This window comes from Hydra vulgaris, chromosome 14 (genome assembly GCF_038396675.1).
Source record: "Hydra vulgaris chromosome 14, alternate assembly HydraT2T_AEP".
NCBI lineage: Eukaryota > Metazoa > Cnidaria > Hydrozoa > Anthoathecata > Hydridae > Hydra > Hydra vulgaris.
In genome coordinates this window covers 18,069,435-18,094,933 of record NC_088933.1, presented here as the reverse complement: position 1 = coordinate 18,094,933, position 25,499 = coordinate 18,069,435, and the positions used below count along the sequence as shown (strand labels likewise).

Here is a 25,499-nt window from a genome sequence, read left to right as displayed (position 1 = left end):
CACACACCCACATTCAAATTACTAAGTATATTTGTCCATTGTTTTAGTTGAGTCATGTATGTAAACAACAGAAAATTCTAATTCTTATCTTGCGTATAAAAAAATATAAAAAATTTCTTTTATTTTCAGAATAATTTTGAATAAAAGAGTTTGCATATTTAAGACTTTTTAAAAAAAACTAGTTAAAAAAAAAATCAACATATTGAAATAAAAATTTAAAACTCATATAAATAACTTTTAAAAATTTAGCATTTTTACAAGTTATTTACATGAGTTTGTTTGGAGAAGTCTGGCTACAAACAATGATTTAATTTTTAATAAACCCATTATACTGATCAAAAAAATGAGTTTAAAATAAATCTTTGATGCGAATTAAGGAATTCAATGCCGTTTAAAACAGTAAAATTTGGTAAATGTTAAAACATATATCAAATTTTACTGTTTTACATTTACTTTAAAATTGATTTGTGGCAACATCTCCTTAATTTTGATTTTTAGCATTTATTTACCGTTTTATTATAATGTCTTTTATTTATTAAATACTTTTGAAACTTTCGTCGAACAATACGCCTTAATGGCCAAATGGTTACATTGCAGCATTCTCAAGTGGATTGCCATGGTTCAAATCCTTGCTTTTCCACTTTTTTTTGAATTCTTTAAATTTTTTTTTGATTTATAAAATAAAAATTAAAACATTTTTGAAATTTAATAGGTATTTTTATTTTTATAAAGTTTTACTTTTATATAAAAATTTATAAAAACTTAATAGAAACTTAATAAAGTAAAAAGTTCTGTTTTTATAAAAGTTTACAGTTTTACAATAAGAAGTTATAAAGTATTGAACATTAACTGTCAAATCAAAACAAAGATTTGATTTAACAGCTAATGTTCAATACTTTATAACTTCTTATTGTAAAATTGTAAACTTTTAAAAATTGTAAAAGAAAGTAATGACTTTCAAAGTGTTTAAAATTTTTCAAAGTTATATTATAAATTATTTTTTTATTTATAACTTCAAAAGGTAGGCAAATATGTATTGCTTTTCTACCACTTACTAGAAAATATTGAAGTAAGGTATAAGTATAAATATGGTCAGTGTAGAATAGATGTACCAAGATCCGTATTTTAATGGTCTGGAATGCTAGTTATTATAAATAAGACTTGTGATTTTTTTTGAAAAGTTTTGTTTCTTCCTTTTTTGTAATTGTACACATAAAATGCAACTCAACCTAAAAATTGTAAATATATCTAATTTTGTTTTAAGAATGTAAGGAGTATGGAGGCAGGCACAAGTGCCAGCTTATTATTTGTGTTGAATTTGGTTTATAAATGTTTATATATGTATATATATATATATATATATATATATATATATATATATATATATATATATATATATATATATATATATACATATATATATATATATATATATATATATATATATATATATATATATATATAAATATATATATATATATACATATATATATATATATATATATACATATATACATATATATATATATATATATATATATATATATATATAATATATATATATATATATATATATATATATATATATATATATATATATATATATATATATATATATATATCAGTAGCATAGCAACAAAAAATGGACCTCATTACAAAATTTTAATCTGGACCCTAGATTACTTCTCTCTTTCCCCCTTCCCTCCCTCCTCTTTATAACAGTTATACATGAAAAAAAACACCTTATCCTTAAACGCAATTTTAACTTGATGACATAGAAACCATTAAAAAACTTTAAATGTGTTTTAATTCTTTTTAATGTGCTAAAAGATGTTTTTGCAGTTGCAATGCTAATAGGTAATGCCTAGTTTAGCATAAGTGCTGCAATTTTATCAGAGATCAAGCAACTTGTATTACAATATATTATTTTTAGTGTTGTTATTGACTTTGAATAAATCAACTTAAAGTCGACTAGACATAAGTCGAAATCAGTAGACTTTGAAAAATCGAAAAGTTGATTTTATTGACTATGAACTTCCTACTAATCAACTAAAAGCGGTAGTGGTGTTGTGGTAAAGCGCTCGCTTCATAAGCGAGAGGTTCCGAGTTCGATCTCCACCACGTCCCTGGTAGTACCGCGCTCAACTTGTTTCTCCGTGCAGCGGCCTTGTTTGTCAAGGTTCGTGTTTCGGAGTTATAGAGTTGAGAGAGGGTTATAACCACTATTAAGTAGCCTCGTCATCTGTAGTGGCCTTCTCAGCCTTGAGGAGGTGAATAACAAAAAAAAAAAAAAATCGATTTAATAAAGTAAAAATCTTAAAATCCTTGTATCTATATTCAATTTAACTTTTCGATCTTTAATTTTTGTTTGTTCATTTAATTACAATAGTATGTACTATTACAACTATTATCTAGTTTTTTGTTTAATCTCTTAAAGTTTTATTTAATTCAAAGCATGTTATCATTATTTATACCTAATTAAACTTTCGATTATGTATTTCATTATTATTAATTTTTATTTACTCGATGCTTATGATTTTCATATACACTTTCATACAGGGCCGCTCCAAGCTGGCTCGGGGACCTGAAGCAAATCTAAATCGTGAAGTTCCAAAATCTATATGACATATATATAATCACATTGTTTATATGATTGTTATGACTTTTTCATATATAGCATGTATTTAAAACGGTCTCTAAATCATTGGGGTCTGGGGATAAATTTTCCAGTTGTCAGAGCAGTACTTCTCTCACATAGTTTTGTTCCATTATTATTTAAATGATATTATATATTAAAAAATAGAAAGTAAATATAAATTACTTTATTATTTTTATTACTATTTATTTCTAAAAAATAAATTATTCCCATACTTCTACTAAATTGACTTTTAGTCAACTTTAAAATAAAAATTTATTAGTAGATTTTAATCAAATTTAGAAAATGTATTAGTCGATTTAGTTGACAGTCAATTTATTTAATAGTAAAAATATTAATATAAATCATCAGTTGATGTTCCATCACTTCTTTGAATTTTTCCTTAAATAAGTTGATGTATGTAGTAAAGCCCCAAGCTCTATTTTCTGCAGGTTGTTCCCACACTTTACCCGTTAAAAGTTTCTAGATTTTATCAATGCTCTCCAAATAGCTCTGGCCCTTTGCTATGCTATTGATTTATATATATATACACATGCACACACACTCAGGCATACACACACACATACTCACACACGCACAACTATGAATGTGTGTTTATGAAACTAACTTTTTTATCAAAATAGCAAAATAATATAGTTTTCAGCTCAGAAGAAAAAATTGTCTATTGTTTTTATACAATGTAAATAATGTAAATATAAAAATTAAAAAAATTGTTCTAAGCAAAATGTGAATATTTATTTGAGACTACTTTATTTTTTTGTAAGTTACATTTGTTTAGGTAATGGAAATACATCAGCAATCGGCAACAAAACATTACTTTAAAAATGTGCCATTGTCAAAACAAAATACTGTGTATGTGGTCATATAAGGCGTGATCATATAAGTTGCACACCTTTCCTGAGAACACATATATATGTACATATATATGCCTTCTCAGAAAAAAATGTACATATATATGTACATATATAACATATATATATATATATATATATATATATATATATATGTTTATATATATATGTATATATATATATATATATATGTACATATATATATATATGTACATATATATATATATATATGTACTTATATATATATATATATATATATATATATATATATATATATATATATGTACATGTATATGTGTGTATATATATATACATATATATATATAAACATATATATATATATATATATATATATATATATATATATATATATATATATATATATATATATGTACATGTATATGTGTGTATATATATATACATATATATATAAACATATATATATATATATATATATATATATATATATATATATATATATATATATATATATATATATATATATATATATATATATATATTTGTTGTAAATGCAAAGCATTTTAGTGAAGCTGCACCTAGCAGTGAACGCCTTAGGGATGAATAATAAGTTAAAAAGAGTTGAGCAGAGTGAGATAAAAGTACAAAAGGACAGATGTCCAGTGGAAAACAAAGAGCCTCAAAATAGAAAATTACTAAAAAACTGATAAGTATAATGTTGTAAAAGAAAACAATAACAATAGTCGAGATACATAAGAGTCATTTACTGTTGTTTTACTAGATTGCTGTTAGTGTCAAGCGTAAGTGTAATGTGTAGACAGTATCAGTGATGGAACAGAATTACTCGTTTTATAAGTAGTTATCATGTGGTCTGTATTATTAGGGTGGTAAACATACATTATTGATTTAAGTGTGTCATGGACGTCTTGAGTACAGTATGGATTCGTGCCCTATGGTACAGTATGAACACAAGAAGACCTCCAACTCTCGCCCGAGACAGGCATCCCAAAAGAAGTTCCACTCTGGGTATACACCAAGGTATCTCGTCAAGGTATCCCATTGTGTTATCCCAAAAGGACTATTCTCAGAGTATCCTGTCAGGACGATTGCCATAGACTTCTAAATTGACACTGGGACCAGAGGACACTTCGTGGGGCTCAGTACAACTTGCATACAATTGTAAGTCACTTTGTTGACATGAGTGTCGATAAGTGCAGTGTTTTGTTGCAGTATCACGAGTGTCAGTGAGATTTGTGAACTGTTTTGAGTTTTAAAGATGTGCATGTAATGTAGACAGTCAATGCAGTGTACTTTGTGTGTGTCTACTGTAATAGATTGTCTCAATGGTATGAGCTGTTAGTATAAAATTGGTTGAAGGTCATTAAAAATGGTGTAACGTATATATATATATATATATATATATATATATATATATATATATATATATATATATATATATATATATATATATATACACATATATATATATATATATATATATATATATATATATATATATATATATATATATATATATATATATATATATAAAACATTTAAAAAAACATTCAGATTGGCAAGCTGACATCATTTAGATTTAGGGAGTTGTTTGGGCAACTATATTGACTGAGGGTTTGGGCTGCGGCAGCAATGAGTTTTTTCATTATTCTTTGCTTTTTTCTTTTTTTCTCAAAAAACTGTATAGAAAAAAGTTGTCATTATTTGCACTGAAATGTATACCTACGCTATACTATATAGATATATTTAGTATGTAAAAACATGTTGTTTTGAATCTATTACTAAAAGAACTGTCCATTTATTCTTTTCATTAAAAGATTGTGTGCCCAAGCAATGTGTCTACACTCCTATACCTTTCGATGTATGAAGACTCCACTATGCCTAAAGCTATACCAGTCAATGTATGTGCACTCCACTGCACTTATAGTTACATTATTCAATATATAAAAAAAAATATATAGAACATACACATAAAAAAAACACTATTAATAAATACTAAAGATTTCTCATAAATATTGTTTTTTTTTGGCATGAATATATCAGATCAAAGTTTGAAAGTTTTATCAAAGTGAAGTTATATCAGATCAAAGTTTAAAAGTCTAAATTTAACACCTGTTCCATAAAATTTGAGACTGGCTTTATACTTGAATAAAAACTTAAATAAACACGATAAAAATTTTTTTTTTGGTATGTTCTTAGAATTAAATATGCAGAATAGGAAAATAAAAATAAATTTATCACAAGACTCCATATCTTCGAATTTGATCAAGTCTGGTATTGGTACCTTGAACCAGCTTTTGTACAACTTTTAGGTCAAGTCTACTGTCACAATAGCGAATCAGATGCTCAAGGTTTGATATATTATTTGTAGATCATCCATTCTTGTACACATCCCGCTTAAGCATTACCCTAAAATCCTCTGTATCACGAGCTTCTGGTAAGTTTGCTGGATTGTCTTTTTTTTTGAACAAATGGTATCTTCTGGGTTTTTAACCATTTTGTTACCAAATTAGAATAGTGAGATGTTGCTAAATCGGGCCAAAAGATATACCCATTTTCAGTGACCCCAAAGCCTCTGTTCAGGAGTTCTGCTTGGTCTTTTTTTTCTTTTATAACAAAGAATAGGCTTTTTAAAGCATTTTAAGGTTCATCCGATGGTGCTTTTGCTACAACCAAGTCTTCTAGAAGTCTTTGAAAGTGACACACCTCTTTGATTGTTAAATATTTTCCTTTATTTGATGCGGTTGTTTTGTGTATTAAAAGTAGGCCTTCTTCCACTTCCAGCTTTGCGACCCAATGGTATATTTTGATCGTAACTGTTCATATATCTATAAATTGTTGCTTTTGAGTAGCCCTCCATCTTGAAATGGTTCCAAACAATGTGTTTTCCATCTTCATGTTTTTTTTTAATAAAAATCATACAAATGACTTTTTAGGGCTTGTTGATTTGGCATTTTAAATTGTTATCTAAACAAAAAATAATCAGAGAATTTATATGCTAATTGAAAGAGGAAAGATAGAGCTTTCATTTGATACCAAATGCTAATTATTTTATCAAGCTTACTAATTAAATATTGCTAATTCAAGTTAGTCTCAAATTTTATGGAACAGGTGTTAATTACTTCGAAACTTTGTTATATTCTAATGTCTACTAAATGAACAAAACATAAAAAGTCTATTAAAAGGATGTGAACCCACATTAAACCACATCCAACATCCAGCTGACAGCTACACCTCAAATATTGAACTTTGAGTATTATGCCAACATAATGATTATCTTATTATGTAATAGAGAACTTAATAATAATGCTCATTTGTATTTGTTTGACAAAGACCTAATAGCAACGATTAAAGTTGAGTTAATGGCAAGAAAAGGTCTTCCAAAAATCTTTTCATTTTCATGCTTATGAATATGTGAAAGAAAATTTTTAAAATAAGCTTCAACATCCTAAGTAATTTATATAATTTAGAATTATAATAATATTAAAGTTTATTTTAAGTTTAACAGTTTTACTTTTTACTTGAAAATTGCACTGTGGTGTCATTAATTTTTTATTTATAGCATTTATATAAGAATAAATATATAAATGGCAGGTGTGGAGCAGACTTCTCATGACCTACCATTTACAAACTTATTCTTAATACATGACATGTATTAGGGGTCCAGACTGCTAGTATAAAAAATTAATAAATTTAAACTTTCTTTTTGCATACAAATAACATTTTCATTGTGGGCCATAAAATAATAGATTTATTTGGTGGCCCTCAATGTGGATAACCATAAAAATAATATATTTGTTTTTTCAAATGAAAAAAAAGTTTATGTATATATATACATACATATATATATATATATATATATACATATATATATAGAACATACACATAAAAAAAACACTATTAATAAATACTATCTATATATATATATATATATATATATATATATATATATATATATATATATATGTGTATATATAAGTGTGTATATATATATGTGTGTATATATATACGTGTGTATATATTTATATATATATATATATATATATATAAGTTTAATTTTGTTGTGAGCATATATTCAGCAAGAGTGCTCGATGAATGATATTAGAGCTATATAATTGATTTTTTGACGAGATTAAATAAAAATAACTACATGATTTTTACTACTATAAGTTTTATGCGTTTAGCAATCATCAGGTAAAAAATACATTGTTTTTTTCGTTAAAAAATATACTCAGTAAATATCGTGGCGTTCAAAAACAATTATAAAACTATAACTATTTGCGAGCGAGGTTTTTTAATCTTTGGGCTCGTGGTTGTCAAGCAAGAACTTTATTAATTGTTTATTACTACATTAACTTTATTAATTGTTTATTACTACATTAAACTAGTTTTAATGTAGTAATAAACAATTGTTTATTACTACATTAAAACTAGTTTAATGTAGTAATAAACAATTGTATTATAGCAATAAAAGAATAACAGTAACAATTAATGATTATAATGTAACATATCGTACATATTCAATGTTTTTAATATTTAGTGGCACCACCATGTGCTTTTAGGACTGCATTAATGCGATCTGGCATTGAATCCACAAAAGCCTGACAATATTCTGGCGTTATTTCAGTAATCCAAGCTTGACGAATTTTGTGCGCTAGATCGTCCAGTGATGTAGGATTAGTTCTGGATACTGCTGACTTTAACTTGACCCAGCAATTTTCGATTGGGTTCAAGTCTGGGGATGATCCCGGCCAAGGACCCGGAACCTGAACGTTGTGATCCTCTAACCAAGATTTTACAAGACTAGATTGGTGACACGGTGCACCATCATGCTGGAATATTTTGCAACGACGAATTTCCATCAAGTTTGGAACCTTTTCTTGAAGGATTTTTAGATATTGTTGGGAGTTAACAGTCTGTCCCTTCTGCGTTAAATGAATACCACATCGACCAGATGAAGCTATTGCGCCCCACACCATAATTGAAGGACATTGCTTGACAGCTGGTACGGTATACCTTGCATTAAAACGCTGATTAGGTGGGCGACGAACTAATGACTTATGCGGAGCGAATTGCTTTATTTGTGTCTCGTCGCTAAACATTTCCTGGCGCCATTTGGTTATTGACCAGTGTCTGTGAGCTCTACAAAATGCGATCCTATCACGTATGTTCTTTAAAGACAGTCGCGGTTTGAGGGCTGGACGACGAGAACGTAGATCTGCATCTTTCAATAAACGTCTTCTAATTGTTCAAGTGCTGACTGTAACATCATTAGGTAGATCTGCCCTGAATTGTGTGCTGGATATTGTTGGATCTCTCACAGCAGCCCTGCATATCATATTGTCTGTTTGTTTGCTAGTAATTCTAGCTTTACCAAAACGTTTTCTGGGCGCAGTGGATCCCGTGTCTTTGATTAGTTGTATAATATCATGAACAATAGATTTTGGCATTCGCAATTTTGCTGATATCTGATGCTCACTTGCACCATCCTCCCATAAAAGTTTAATATTAGCATGAAGACTATCCTTCGTAGTCATAATTAAATTGTGACAGTTAAATGATAATCCATACCCTACAATGAGATATATAGCTTAATAAATTTTACAGTGCAATAAAATAAACGCTAATGTGATTGGCTAAAAGCTAATTAACTAATCATTGATGTCAGGGAAGAAAATAAATTGATTATTCGCATGCATAGACTGTTTTTCTTTATATTCAGCAGTGGTCGGATTTCAATGGCCATAACTGTAAGTGCCGTCATGAAAACAAGTTCTTGCTTGACAACCATGAGCCCAAATATTAAAAAAACAAACCAAATAGTTATAGTTTTATAATTGTTTTTGAACGCCACAATGTTTATTGATTATATTTTTTAACGAAAAAACAATGTATTTTTTACCTGATGATTGCTAAACGCATAAAACTTATAGTAGTAAAAATCATGTAGTTAATTTTATTTAATCTTGTCAAAAAATCAATTATATATATATACACACATGTATATGTGTGTATATACAAATATATGTGTATATACATATATACACATATATGTGTGCATGTATATATATATATATATATATATATATATATATATATACATACATATACATATATATATAATTTTTATGGTTGTATTTTTTCAGGTTTATATTTTATTTTCTTATTTGTTAAGGTTTTCTATTATTTTTTAATCAGAGTTTTTTTATTTAAAATATTCTTTTCAGTTTAGTTTTTCAACATTTTTTTAAAACCCTCATATTTTGACAATATTTCCAAACATCCATATATAAGGTCAAGTTGCCAAAACAAAATGTTATATGGATGGTCACACTTTTTCTTCAAAAGACTGTATGTATGTATAATATATATGAAGCCCATCTGCCGGCACTTCAGTAAATACTTTGACTGTTGGTTTAGGTAAAAAGTAATGAGCAACTTTTACACAAGTTACAATAAAAAATAAAGTTTACGATAATAAAAAAACAAAAATGCAAACTTAAAGTATTTGAAATACACAAGTAAAATAAAAGTATATATAACAATAATGTAGTAAGTTGGTAGTTAAACAAACTTTTTAATGTTGCATTTTTATAGTTTTTATAATAATTTGTTTGACTTATTTTTTTCCTTGGTAATATAATATTTGATGTTTTAAAAGTACTGTGTCAAAAATGAATATAAATACTACTGTTAATAACTAACAATACTTTTGTTTTGAATTACGGTTATTGGGATGATACCATATTTAGCATACAAATAAAGTGCATTTATATGCTAAATATGGTATCACACAAAGTTATAAGCACAGCCATTTCATGAAAAAACTATAACATACTCTTCATTTCATGGAAAACCTATAACATATTCTTCATTTGCCAATATACAACAGACTACATTTTGTAATAACAATTATTAATACTGAATAAAAATATTTATGATAAATAAATGCAGTCAATTTATTTTTTGACACAAAGCTTTTCAAACATTTCAAACTAGAAAGTTTGCAGTCAGTTTGATCTACAAACAAATGATAAAAAAAAAATACAGCTAAAATTGGTAATATTAAATTTTATAAAAAATAAATACTATTTATAAAATTTAATATTGAAAGTTTTACTTTTTAAAATTGTTTTTGTTTTTGAATAAAAATCATTTTAAGAAAATAAATTTCCTTTAGATATCATTAGATGGACATACTCCGAGTAAAAAAGATCTGGTAAGTTTTTTTAAACTAATTTTAAAAAATACTTAAAACTGTGTAAAGCAATTTGAAAACCTAAAAGATGCAACACAATTTTAAAAACACATTAAAACCCTTTGAGGCTAAAAACTTGTTAATAAAAACAACAAATAATGTATTAAACTGCTAATGAAATAAGCTAATTGATCAAAACAAAGCAAAGCGTTCAAATGTAATAAAACTGTAAATACTTAAGATACAAAATTAAAAAAAAAAAGATCTTCTACTTCTGTTTAACATTCAAAAAAAGACAATGATTTTATATCCAAGTTATCTGTAATCTTAAAATGTAATACTTGTGATAATAATCGGGTATACAAGCACAAGTATTATTTATTGTGTCTTCCCTCTACCCTGCGTAGTAAAAGATGGCCTTGCAAAATCAATAGTAATTTTATATATATATATATATATATATATATATATATATATATATATATATATATATATATATATATATATGTATATGTATATATACATTATATATTTATATATATATATATATACACATTATATATGTATATATATAATGTATGTATATATATACATTATATATTTATATATATGTATAATATATATATATATATATATATATATAATATATATATATATATAATATATATATATATATATATATATAATATATATATATATAATATATATATTATATTATATATATATATATAATATATATATATATATATATATATATATATATATATATATATATATATATATATATATATATATATATATATATATATATATATATCATACTAAAGCATTTGCTGCTGTAAATCCATGCTATTTTTTGTAAGAAAAAAGAAGAAAAGAATTCTGAGTATTTTTTTAAAGCCTCTTTTAACCCTTTAACTTTGAAACACAAGCTTTGATGTATTAATGTCATTACTGATACTTCATTTCCTGAAGCTACACTCTTGAACCTTAACAATAATTTCATTTTTATTTGCATGATGCTCATCAGTTGTTATTCTGAAGTGTCTTTTCCAACATGAGAATTTGTTTACATTAAGCAATTAAGTTCAGTTAACACAAAATTCATCAATACAACATTTCTTTTTGCTTCAACTTGAGCTTTTTGCATGGCTTTAATGTATATATGGGGGTATTTTTCTTCTAGAGAATTAAAAAAATCTGGTTGATGCTAACATTTATTATTATTTTTCCTTTTACCTTATGTTAGTTTTTCATTGATTTTTGTTGTTATTTACTTCGATTCTTATTTTTAAATAAATTAATCCAATACGCTTGAAAACAAGTGGTTTCAATTTTGGTTTTTTATCCACCACAAAATGTTAAGACTATCATAGCCTTACATAATGTTATATGTTGGTAACTTCAATCATCCTTATGCATTCCAATTTTTTAATACAATATCACAATATCAATGCTATATCACAAGCCAGAGCAATTGGATATTTTTGAAATCATAGTAAAACTGTCACAAGATCTTTTTGATCTTGTGACAGTTTTACTATGGTTTTAAAAATATCTTACAGTTCTACTTGTAAATCTATTAACGATGTTAATAAATAACATAGTTAATATAATTATCATTGGATCCATCAAACAGGATTCTTATTTTTATTGTTGATGAGTACTATCATCTAGTTCCTTCAACTCTTTCCAAGTATTCTTTTTTTTGATAGTGCATAATAATTTTATTAAGCAAAATCAGAAAATCAAACTTTGGTTTCTTATTAGATGCAGTGTTTTTGTTTGGTTTAATGTCATTATATAATTATCAACCAAAGTTCTATTTTCTTTACATGGTAATTTAAGCTTATCTTTTGTTTTCTATCTTACATGAACTTGTAACTAAATTCAAAGCTGGTGCCTGTTATTATAATTACATATCTTCATCACTTTCACACCTTTAATAATTGCATGTCTTCATAACTTTTATATTGAGTTTGTATCTTTTATTCTATTTTTGTTTGGTATTGATCTGGTAAAAAATGGGTTTTAAAATATCTGCTAAAACAACCAATACCTGACCATCCAAGCGGTGTGAGTGTTAGGTCCACACCAATTAGAATATTGATTTTAGGTTTAATGTTTGGGACTTTGATGTTTTTTAAATACATCCATTTTTTTGACATTGTTACCCAATTGATTTTAAGTTTCCAGTACATTATTTGCTGTAAATCCTCATAATTATTTTTTTATTCAATGACTCAAGCTGAAATTCCACAGGCTTTTCACTGAAATTCCACAGGCTTTGTTTAAAAAGAGTAAATTGGTCCATTTATAATGTTAACAGTTATGTTTCTGTCTTAACTTGCAGTGATAACTCTTGCAGCTACATCAGAATTCTAACACATCTTGGTACCTCCATTCTTAGGAAGAATGTGGAGATACCATTGGATATACAGTTCATTATGTGTTTTATGTGTTCTTGGATGTATAAGAGTTTTCATTTTCTTTTTCATGGGTTTATTAATTGCTTTTGTTTTGGGTTTATCAGAAGTCCATTGCTTTTGTTTTGGTAATACTTCTCGTGAAGAAAACAGTTGCGATTATCTGTACAAACATCCATTTGGCAAACTTTTGGCATGTTTTGATTGTCTTGATTGAGTTTGGTTGATTAGCGATTTAAGTTCAAACATTTAAATCAAATTCTTTTTTTTTTTTTGTGCCTCCCATTGTTCTTTAACAAGTTGATCTCTAAATGTAGGGCACTCCCATATTCTACGATCACTTTTAAAAACAATACATTTTATTTAATCCGGTTTGTTATTATAATATTTTTTTTTGATGATTGTCACCCAAAAAAGAATTTCTTTCAGAAATTTTTTTTTGGTAAGAATTTTTAATGTACAAAGCTTTATCACAAAATGAATTGTACTAAACTATGTTTGCTATGCTTTCAAAAAAATTTGGGTATGGTGTAGCCTAGAAGAGACTGTTTATGTTTTCTAGTTAGCAGATAGCAAGTATCGACTTACAAGTTCTTAGGATTACTTCATTGAGAACTGTGATCCTAATATAGAGCATTTACTTTGAGAGTATTTAAATAGAGATCTATGATTCTAATATAGCACATTTGCTTTCTGTGCCTATTTATCTTCTGTGATGTGAATTTTTTTTGAGATTGAAAGGAGAAAATAAATAATGATATGGCAAGTTTGATTTTAACAAAATTATTTTAACAACTTCGAGAAATAGATCAGTAGATTTCTATCTACTTAAACAAACTTATAATAGAGTTACATTTTTCAACATAATTAAAAAAAAATTGCTTTCTTGACTGCAGTGGAGTTAAGTCATGAAAATTTGGAGTATTGAATTAAAAAAAGATGAAAAATTTTTGTTGCAAGTAATTGAACCTATTGGACTGCTTCCTTGATTGTAGTGACCTTTTGGCTTTGGGAAGGGTAAATAAAAACAAAACGAAAAAAAAACTGTTTAATATCAATTATTTTAAACTGTTACTTTTTTTTATTTTCTGGCTTATGCCTTTGTTTCTTAAGTCATAAGGTGACTATTGTTTTGGTTCCTCAAAAATTTATTATTAACATAATACGAAACTTTATCAAGGTTAGTTTACTTCAAGATTTCTTTAATCTTAACTCTACCAATCCAAAAAACCTTTATAAATTCTTCCCAAGATATTTCTGCTGTCTTTCAGTCCTTACTCTTATCTTTTTTTTAATCTCTCCCAATGATTAGGTGAATGGTCCCTGCCAAAATTATAAGATAAACATATTACATTAAATGAAAAAAGTAAGTAATGGTGACATATTCACAAAAATACACCATATATATCTTGGAAACTCATGAATAATTATTTAGACAATGTTAGTTAGTCTAGTATGTATGCTAAATTAAGCTAAAATAAATAGGCAATGAAAGTATAGTTTTTGCAATGTCTGAATTTGTATTTACAAGAAATGCATGAGAAAATAATTTTCCTCTATATAGTATATAAGTTTATGTATATATCTACAAAATACAGTATATAAGTTTATAGAAAATAAAATTAATGCTAATGCTTAGGTTTGATTTTACATAATTTTTTCTATTTTTCTGTTTTCAGTTTCTTTTTTTAAATAATGTACCATAAGCAAACTTTATTTTTTCACCAGAAATCTATAAATTTAAATCTATAAATAGTAAAACTTTATAAAAATAATAAAAGCATTATAGATTTAAATCATTTAAATCTATAATGTTTTTATTATTTTTATATAGTTTTACTAGAAATATTTAAAAAAAAAAATTCTTACAAACATCAAAAAAGTGTCTGAAGTGTAGGTAACTCAAGTGAAAATTCACAAATGAAGATTCACAAGTAAAGATTCACAAGTGAAGATTCTCAGGTGAAGATTCACAAGTGAAGGTTCACAAGTAAAAGTTCACAAGTGAAGATTCACAAGTAAAGGTTCACAAGTGAAGGTTCACAAGTGAAGGTTCACAAGTGAAGGTTCACAAGTGAAGGTTCACAAGTGAAGGTTCACAACTGAAGGTTCACAAGTGAAGATTAGAGACTTTCCTCAAAAATACAATTTTTTAAATATGTTCTTTCTATTCACACTAGAAATTCCACAAATTTTTGCAAAAAGTTTTTAAATGTTCCCTAGATATTCCATTTCAAAGTTTGACTAAATTTATAGAAAAATTGACCAAATGTAGTCAAATGCATTTTTAAATATGAAAATAGTACAAAATTCATACTTTCCAATGGGTATTTCGCTTGATTATTGTTTACTGTCTAGTTCAGATAGATTACTTCATCTAGAGAACAAAGATCTTATTTGTTCGCTCAAAACAAACTCATCTGGTATAAGATATTTTTTTTATTAATGTATTTTAAAAAAGGTCACTATCAAAAAATTGAATATTTGCCTGATTCTAACAGAATGTGCTATTATGACATAAAAATCGTTAGCATATTTTATTCATTTAGTTCTAAACAAAACATGAATGTGTATTTATTTTTATTAAATCATATGTTAAAAAACCAGTAGTAAAAAAACATTCCATAACATTTTGAAATAATAACATTTCTATGTTGTTCTAAATTTTTCTAGTTTAGGGATGGTTTAGTAAATAGCTGTAGTTTAAAAAAAGTTAATGTTCATATATGTGATAACAAATTAAAAAAATTAAAGATGTCAAAAATCTTGTTAAGTTTATGTTTTACACATTTGTTTATCTGAGTAGTGTTTTTACTTAGTCTGAGGTTCACAGAGTGTGGATTGGTTTACAGAGTGTGGATTGGTTCACAGAGTGTGGTTTAATTAGCAGAGTGTGGAGATTAAAGAATTAGTAATCTGAGAATAATTTGAGTGTTAGAAACTAGATTGAAACGCTGATTTCTTGCAATGGTAAAAATATATTAATTCTCAAGAGAATTATTCTAACTTGAAACAGAAGATGTGGAGTTAAAGTTTCCACACCTGCCTAAATCCAGGGTGTTGCATAGAAGGCAAAAATATTCTGCATGCAGAAAAAAATTATGAAAGGAATTTCAGTAGTTAAAAGTTAGCTCTAAGAAGTTAGAAGGTAGCAGTAAAAAGTGCAATTATAAGGTTAGTTTAATGTTAAAGAAGCATGAATGTTATAGTGAGACTGTAAAATGGTCTGAGCCACCTAAAAGAGAACAAAGAGAAGCTGGGGTCAAAGAAAAAACATAAATAAAGAAGCTAAGGTAAGTGAATAGGGCTTTCTAGGTAATGAGTTACAAAGTTAACTTTAGTAAGAAATAGGAGAAAAACAAACGAATATTAGCAGAGCAACAAAGAAAAAAAAGAAACATAATAAAGATGGTTCAAACTTGATTTCACAATAGGTAAATTAAATGTCAAATCAAAGAATAATTGCCACTAACACTGATTTTGTGAGTTTAAAATAGTTTTACAAGGAACAAGTAGGTCTGATGATTTTTATAGTATGTTTAATATTTTTAAGTTTTATTGTTATTGTTTAAATTATTAAAAAGAACTCAAACACATATAGTCCAATTCGCTGTATAACAGTTTACTATTGTACCTTCTGCTCTGCTATTCCTGCTAGTCTTGGGATCCAAAAAGAGAAAGTCTTTGCTGAGCTTTAGGTTAATGAATAGGTGTACTGAACACATAAATATATTCTTTATATTATAATAATGATAATGATATCCTATTCTTTATATCATAACCTTTGAGTGTATAAACATCATAAACTTTCAGTTTTTTCTGGTCTTGATAGTATATCTTGATAGGTTTTGGACCAACTCTCTTTAGACCTATTTTGTTTGTTATGTGTATGACACCCAATAGTCCAATGTACCCTAAGCAATAAGCTATGCAATGGCTTCATTTCATGCTGCTTTGTAATTGCAACCATCCATGCACAACCATTTTTTACTATTTAAAGCCATTTAACTATTATATACAACCATGGCACCATTAGTGCTCTATTATTTTACAGTATTGATGGAATCCTTCTGCAAGTTACAACAGGCTTTGTAAACCATGCTATTAGCCAGACTTATTTTAGAGCTGCTCCCACATTAAAACTCAGCTCTAAATCTTTTTTTTATCATTTAGATAACAAAAAGAGTTGCATAGCCAATACTAAAATCAAGAAAAAAGTTCATGAGCAGAATAAAAAAGATTGAACACTCTTCATCACAGACAGAAAACAATACAGGTTTACGTTTACGCCAGATGAAGTAGGAGTATAAGGCTGATCAACAGAAATTTTCTACTTACTACAAAAGTCTTAATATAGGAGGTCATTTTGAAGAGAGTAATGAGATGCAGTTTACCTTGAGACAAATATTTTTATTAAGACATTATTGCTTTTACTCAATCAAGTACAAATAATAGGTTTATTTTAGTCTTAGTCAGAACCCAGAGCTGTTTTGGTACCGTCGGAGCGGGTACCCAAAAATATTTTTTATTTGTTGTTTTTCTTTTGCTTTTTTATTATAAATAGGGAAAAAATGTTGTGGTTTCAAATGCAATAGTAAATAAAAAGTTTTCTGTTTATTTTAGCTAGTTCTTTTGTCTTCAGGGCAATAAAATGGATTAAAAAGTAATTACATGCTGTAACTTGTTTAAATTAATAACTGTCATATGATTACTAAATAAACGTTAGATTTAAAAAAATTAATTAACTTATTATGAAACTCAATTTAAAGACAATGGAGTGCATAATATGTTTGCTTTTTTGAAAGATATAACAATTTTAAAATATTCATTCGGAGTAATTTTAACTTTTGCTTGTTGAATAAAATTAAAAATTAATAACAAAATAGTAAGCTCTTAATAAGCGTAATTAATTATTGTCTATATAATATATTACATTATATATACCATATATTATACTATATTTATAATATAATGTATTATATATATATAATATATTATATATATTATATTATATATATAATATATTATATATAGCTATTGAATAACTACTCAAAGGCATAAGCATTTAATATGTGTATATATATAATATGTTATATATATATAATACATTATATTATATTTATAATATAATGTATTATATATATATAATATATTATATATATTATATTATATATATAATATATTATATATAGCTATTGAATAACTATTCAAAGTAATTGATTGTCGTCCTTGCCATTTTCTTACTCCCAGTTCTATTCTTTATCTCTATAAATCTCAAATCCATCCTTGTATGGAATACTGTTGCCATATATGGGGCGGATCTTCCAATGATGCTCTTTGCCTGTTAAACAAAGTGCATAAACGTATTGTAAACATAGTTGGAACTGCTCTTGCAGCTAACCTCCAACCATTATCACATCGTCGTGATGTTCTCTTTTCTACAAATACTATGATGGGCACTGCTATAAAGAACTAGCGTCTCTTGTGCCATCTACTAAAATTCATTCTTGTGTTAATCGTAAATCAATTAAGTCTCATCCTATAACTGTGACTGTTCCTAAGTGCTCAAAAAACTCGTATTTATCTAGTTTTTTTCCCTCAAACATCAGTTCTTTAGAATTTGCTTCTTTCATCTTGTTTTCCTGATTCATATAATTTGAAATCTTTCAAGTCGTCTATTAATCATTATCTTGCTTTATAAACTTCATCTTTTCTCTTCCAGTAACTTCCAACTCTAACTTTGAAATCTTTCAAGTCGTCTATTAATCATTATTTTGCTTTATAAACTTCATCTTTTCTCTTCCAGTAACTTCCAACTCTAATAGTGGTTGCTTGCAGCCTTGTTGGAAGTGAAAAAATTTAATTTCAAAAATACTAAACTATTTGTAAATAGTGATTTAAAATTGTTTAAGGTATATCATTTAATGGTTATTAAAATTAAAGTTACAAAAATAGTTACTAAATATTTAAAATACTTTAAAGAATTTTCAATAAATATTTACAAATAGCATTTGCAACTTGAATTTTTACTAAAATCTTAAATAAAATAGTTTTTCTTAGCATAGCTAAATTAGGAAACCCTGACATTCTAAATTCATGTATTCAAAGAAATGTCTTTTATAACATGATGGTATTTTAAATCAAATCCTTATCTTCCGATTAAATTAACAAGGTGAACACAAACAAAGTGATTCTTAAAAATTAGGGTCGCGGCACCAGTTTACCTCCAGAATATCCCCTCAATCATAAAGGAGATATGTTTGCATGGAGGCTCCAAGATGTCAAAAAAACTGGTAACCCAAATAAACTCTACATTTTTCACTGATAGTTAACTTCACTTAATCTTAGCTATTGCCGAAAAAACAAGCCTAAAGGGCAGTCGTCATGTGAAATATTGTACTGAATTATATGTTACCAGTTGAAAGTGATCATAATGACTTTGATCTTTTTCTGACCTGAATTACACAATACCAGGAACTATATAAATTATCAAGAACTCTATGAAATGTCATGAATTATTTTTTAAATTAAGAAATATAAGGATAAAGAAGAATAAGGAGTTAGGAACTATATTATAAATCATTTTATAAATATTATTATATATATTATGTCATAAATTGTATCATGCTTATCAAAAGTATTATTTTTTTAAATTAGATCTTTTCTGATTATTATTTATTTTATTTTTAAAATAATTTTAGCAAAGAATCTCTAAAATATTGGATAAAGAAGAACAATATGTTGTAATTGAAGACAACATTTTTTCACAACATCAAATATCTGAAGTGCCAGGGATTTCTTTTAAGGATAATTTAAATTTGTTAGCATCTGCAGCAGCCTCACCAAAAGTTAAAAAGGTTTTTTGAAAAAGTTATTGCTTCTTCGCTTTTTTTCTAAATGATACTTGTTCTTCAGTTAATTTTCTAAATAATATTCCTTCTTTAGTGATTTTTCTAAATAATATTTGTTCTTCTGTAATTTTTCCAAATATTATTTGTTCTTCTGTAATTTTTCTAAATAATATTTGTTCTTCTGTAATTTTTCTAAATAATATTTGTTCTTCTGTAATTTTTCTAAATAATATTTGTTCTTCTGTAATTTTTCTAAATAATATTTGTTCTTCTGTAATTTTTCTAAATAATATTTGTTCTTCATTTATTTTTCTAAATAACATTTGTTCTTCAGTTATTTTTCTAAATAATATTTGTTCTTCAGTTATTTTTTAAAATAATATTTGCCCTTCAGTTATTTTTCTAAATAATATTTGTTCTTCAGTTATTTTTCTAAATAATATTTGTTCTTCAGTTATTTTTCTAAATAATATTTGTTTTTCAGTTATTTTTCTAAATAATATTTGTTCTTCAGTTATTTTTCTAAATAACTGAAACTGAAAATGAAACTGAATTGAAACTGAAAATGAAACTGAATTGAAACTGAAAATGAAACTGAAAAGGAAACTGAAAATGAAACTGAAAAGGAAACTGAAAATAACTGAAAAATAACAGTTGTGTAAATAAAAATAAATAAAAAATAACATGTTTATTTCAGAAAGATCACCTTGTAACCATTTCTCAATCTGAAAACAAGAACTGTAAGTGTTTTAATAAAATAAACAAAATTTCATATTCAAAATGTTTTAAACAACTTTTTGTAGTTTACTGATTTTTTTTTTATTTCTTTTAAATTAAACACACACAAAATACTTAAGCTATTAAAAATTGTTTCAAAAAACTCCAAAATCCGTAAATTTTTAACCCTGTACATTTGTTTACATTTTTTAAAATATAAACAAATGTACCAGCAGAGAAATGTGCAACTGCGTGATAATTCAGTTTTATCTCTTTTTACGAAAATCAAAATGTGAATCAAAAGTAAAGTTCTTAGTAGGTTGTCCAAACAAAAGTTCTTTCGTACCTAATTGTCTAGTTGATCAATGTGACTGCTGTATACTGTTTAAACTAGTGGATCCTTGGATCTATGGTAGATTTAAAGGTCTTACAGTTCAAAAGCCAAGGTTATTTTTATCAATGAATTTTAAATCGTTTTAAAAATAAATATTTAATATTATAAATTTTAATTTATACTATTAAATATTTTTTACAGGAATAAAATTGAGAAGTTGTTGAAAAAACTGGATGAAATTAAAAGACCAAAGAATAAATCCTGCTGTAGTAAAAAAAAAGAATCTAATCCAAAACACTTTATTTATTTGAAGAACAAATAAAGTATTTTGGATTGGAGAATGTTATGTTTGAGGAAATAATAAAAGATAAAATGAGAAAAGTAAAAGACAAGGAAGTAGATAGTGCTCTCTGAAAAAACTAGCTTGGGGAAAGAAAAGGAGGTACAGATATAAGATATGATAATAAAAACCACAGTTTTGATTATCAAAGTTTTGTAGTTAAACTAGCAACTAATTTGGTTTAAGGAAACATTGATAAACATCCTACCAACATACATCATTGATTAGTAGTGTTATTATTTTGGCTAGTAGTTCTGTAGCAAACTTTATTTGTTCTAAATCCACAACATATAGAACTGCACCACTATCATGAATAATGGTAATGCCAACCTAGTTGACCAATGAATGCCGCTTATATGGACACACCAAACTTTGCATAAAATTTCAGTCTGATTGGTTAACTAGTCACAGGTTTTCTCAATTTTTAACTAAGCATAAATCAGCTTACCGCCACAACAACAACACTCACTCAAAGGACTGGCAAAGATACTAGAGTCAAGAGACAAACTCTTGACTCCAGTGTCTTTGCCAGTCTTGTGAACACTGAGCTCAATTAAATCTAGTCTAGAGTCTTTTCAGCAATCTGACGGGTTGTTTGGCAATGTCATTTGAAAGGCAATCATCAGAAGGCTTGACTAAGCTAAGTGGCCAGCTTCCCTCCCCATTCAACTAAGCCCATATTATGGGGGTCTAAATAAAAAAGTGGACGTGCCGCAGCAATTTGATGATAAAAACATGGTTTCCAACATCGTTCACATAATTCAAGCATTTATAAGTTTCAATTTAGTTGTTAAGGATTACTTTTTTCATCCTTCAACTTGATAAAAGGTGTTACTCATTGTCAACTTCTGCAAGCGTTAAACCCAAAATTCATACAGCCTTATACACCATCATAAATTTCATCAGTCACAATGGATCCCCTGGCCCTATAGTAAAAAAACTGTCAAAACTGCTCATCAAGATTTTCATCAACATTGGTCAAAGTATAAGTGAAACAATCATCCAGAAATGTATAGAAAAAATTAAGGAACTGCTAGGGTAGAGACGGCATCATAAAAAGATCCGCCCCAAAAATGGCAACAGTGTTCCATAGAAGGACAGATTTGTGATTTATAGAGATAAAGAATAGAAGAAGATCTATATTATTGTGATAATGATTAGCTGAAAAAAGTTGAGTTTTGTCTGAATTAAAATTCACCACCCACTGTGAGCCCATGCTGTAGCAGAGGTAAGATCCTGTTCAAGCTTAAATGCCCCCTCCAAGCAATCAGAGACTTATCTGTCTTATGCTTTATTATGTCTTATCTGTATTATATGTTATCAAAATAGGAATAAATGGTAGTATCATCAATGAACAATGCCACCTAAGATGTGAGATTATCTGGAAGATCATTAATATAAATTAAAAAGAGTATAGGGCCAAGGATAAAACCTTGAGGAACCGCTGAAGTAACAGGATATGAAGCTGTCCATTGAGGACAACTTTATTACTACGATTGGTGAAAGGATTCAATAATCTTAAAGATGTTACCTGATACACCGTAAGAAAAAAGCTTGTGGGGAAGACCAGCATGCCAAACTTTATCAAAAGTTTTAGAAATGTCAAGAGCGATAGCCTTAACCTCTCCGATCTATTTAATGCATGATAAAACCTATTTATTATTACTGTTCGCAAATCAGCTGTAAAACAAGAAGACCAAAATCCATATTGATGATCAGAAAGTAAGTTATTAGATTCAAGATGAGAGGTTAAGTGTTTGTTAATTAAAGACTCAAAAAATGATAGGAAAAAGACTAATAAGGGCAGTAGTTAGATGAGTCAGATAGCCTCCAGAGTTTTTGGAAATAAGGATAACAAATGCCACTTTCCAGCAGGCTGGAAAACAAGACTCTGATAGGCACTTGTTGAATAGTTTTAAAGTATAGATAACAGCTCCAGAGAACACTTCTGCTAGACTATCACAGGTATGTTGTCCAGACCATAAGCTGTAGAAAAGTCTAAGCAGGAAATCACTTTATATACCAAAGCTGGGGTGATACGAATGTCAAGCAATGGAACAACCTGTTTAACAACTATATCAGGTAAAATGCAACAAGTGGAATCAATAGACGATATTGATGAAAGGTTCTTAGCAAACAATTCAGCTTTGGCTTTAGGTGAGGTGACAAAATGTGAACCATACAAGAGAGGTGGAATAACAGATTTGCGCTTATTATTGATACTGTTAAAGATTCTCCAGAAGTCACGAGAGCCTAATTTTTCAGATGAAATACAAGATTTCATGACCTGAGAATAGCAGGTTTTGGCATTAGACAAAACCTTTTTACAATGGTGTCTGTTTTCTGGAGAATCGTTTTGCTGATAGATATGGAAGCAATGGTTTCAATTAGAAATTGAAACAGCACAATGTGAGGTAAACCAAGGAGAATAATATGGCTTGACTTGGAATTGTCGAGAGGGAATAAAAGATTCCATGCCAGTCTGAGTCCAAGAAATTATTTATGAAGCACATTTATCAGCAGAAAGACAAAAGATTTCTATCCAAGGGCCATCACGAAGAATATCACAGAAAGAGTCTTAGCAACTTTAAGGTAGTTGTAAGAGTAACAATGATAAGGAGATTCTGATGATGAAGAACTATGAGATAATAATTTAGAGAGATCCAACTGTGATCAGAAGCACTTAAGGGTGAATGTGGACAAACTGAGTACTGACTAGGATCAGAAACAAGACACAAGTCAAGTAGATAAGTTAAATGATTCAGATTGTCTGGAAAATGAGTTGGAAAGTTGACTATTTAAGTTAGAGATTGAGAAAGGCAAAAGTTGTGGGCCTTAGAGCCTGTAGAGTCACTGACAATAGAGCCAAGCCATTCAGTGTGAAGAGCATTAAAGTCATTAACAACAGCAATATTGGGTGAAGGATAAAGAGAGAGTCTCTATTTCTGATCAAATTGACTTGGTCAATTTGATCAGAAATAACATCGAAAAGTGTGCAGTCATAAGCACATAAAAGAATAGTCTGTGGATTGAAACCTATTTTTTGACAAATGGGTGAATTCTTACAAATGTAAATGTCCAGACCTAGCATGTGGCTATTGGGGTCTTTAGGAATTAAAAGAAAATAATCATCAACACTAAGATCACAAGATGAGACAGCCAAACTCAAATTAGTCTCACAAAGAGCAAGTAGGTCTGGTGAACTTTGCAAGAGATAAGACTCAACAGAAGAAAAGTTACTTCGAAGGCCTTGAATTAATATTCAAGGCTGCGTTGTAATTAAATTCAATTTTAAACCGTGCTAAAAATTATTTAAACTAATTTAACTAAAATTCTTAATATAATCTAAATTTAGTAATTAAAAAAGATTATAATTAATTTTTTTCTTAAAACAATCTTTTACCTAACATAATCTTTTGTTTGTTATCCCAATTTATCCATATTACATCAAAAAAACTTTACATGATATTGAATTATTTAAAAAAAAAAAAATAATACATTTGTGAAAATAATTCTCATCAACAAGTGTTGAATGAATTTAAAAAAATGTTGAATTTTCATCAACAAAAGCACTTCTCTCTTTTTATAAGAAGTTTTTAATTTCCTTTTGCTTTTAATAATCTATGATAATCTATGAGAGACATATTTTATGTGATGAATTAGTTAGCAGATGATTAGAAAAAAACTTTTAAAAATATTGCAAAATTATATTACATTTGTTTGAAACTAAATTTTACATTCAACACTTTACTATTTTATATTCCTTCAAAACTAAAATTTTTAAAATCATATTTAATTTAAAGGCTTTTAAAATAAAATTTTTTTTTTAAAAAACAAATTGTTTCTTAAAAAATTCTCAGTTGCCGTTAAATGCTTTTTTTTATGACCTAACATTTTCTGAATAAACATCAAGTAAACAATGTTAAAAGATATTTTAACTAACTGAACGCTATTGATGTTTATATTTTATAAAAAAGTTTTTGCTAAACTGAACACTTTTGACATTTACAAAAAAAGCGTACTGCATAATGCTTTTTTACAAGGCCTGTCAAAGATTTTTTTCTGACAAATTTAGTTCTATTACTTTATCTCTAAATCCTTAAATAAATTTGTAACAAAACAAAAAAGT

At 27.2% G+C, this 25,499-nt stretch overlaps 1 protein-coding gene across 2 annotated transcripts in view; it reads left to right on the top strand.

Moving 5' to 3' along the window:
• The window catches only part of LOC101235693 (nischarin), a 193,340-nt gene that overhangs the window by 108,912 nt on the left and 58,929 nt on the right, over positions 1 to 25,499 (top strand). For both annotated transcript variants that reach the window (XM_065818391.1, XM_065818392.1), the window contains exons 15-17: positions 10,685 to 10,723; positions 19,830 to 19,985; positions 20,677 to 20,719. In XM_065818391.1, coding sequence (XP_065674463.1) covers positions 10,685 to 10,723; positions 19,830 to 19,985; positions 20,677 to 20,719 — 238 coding nt within the window. The remainder of the gene's footprint in view (positions 1 to 10,684; positions 10,724 to 19,829; positions 19,986 to 20,676; positions 20,720 to 25,499) is intronic.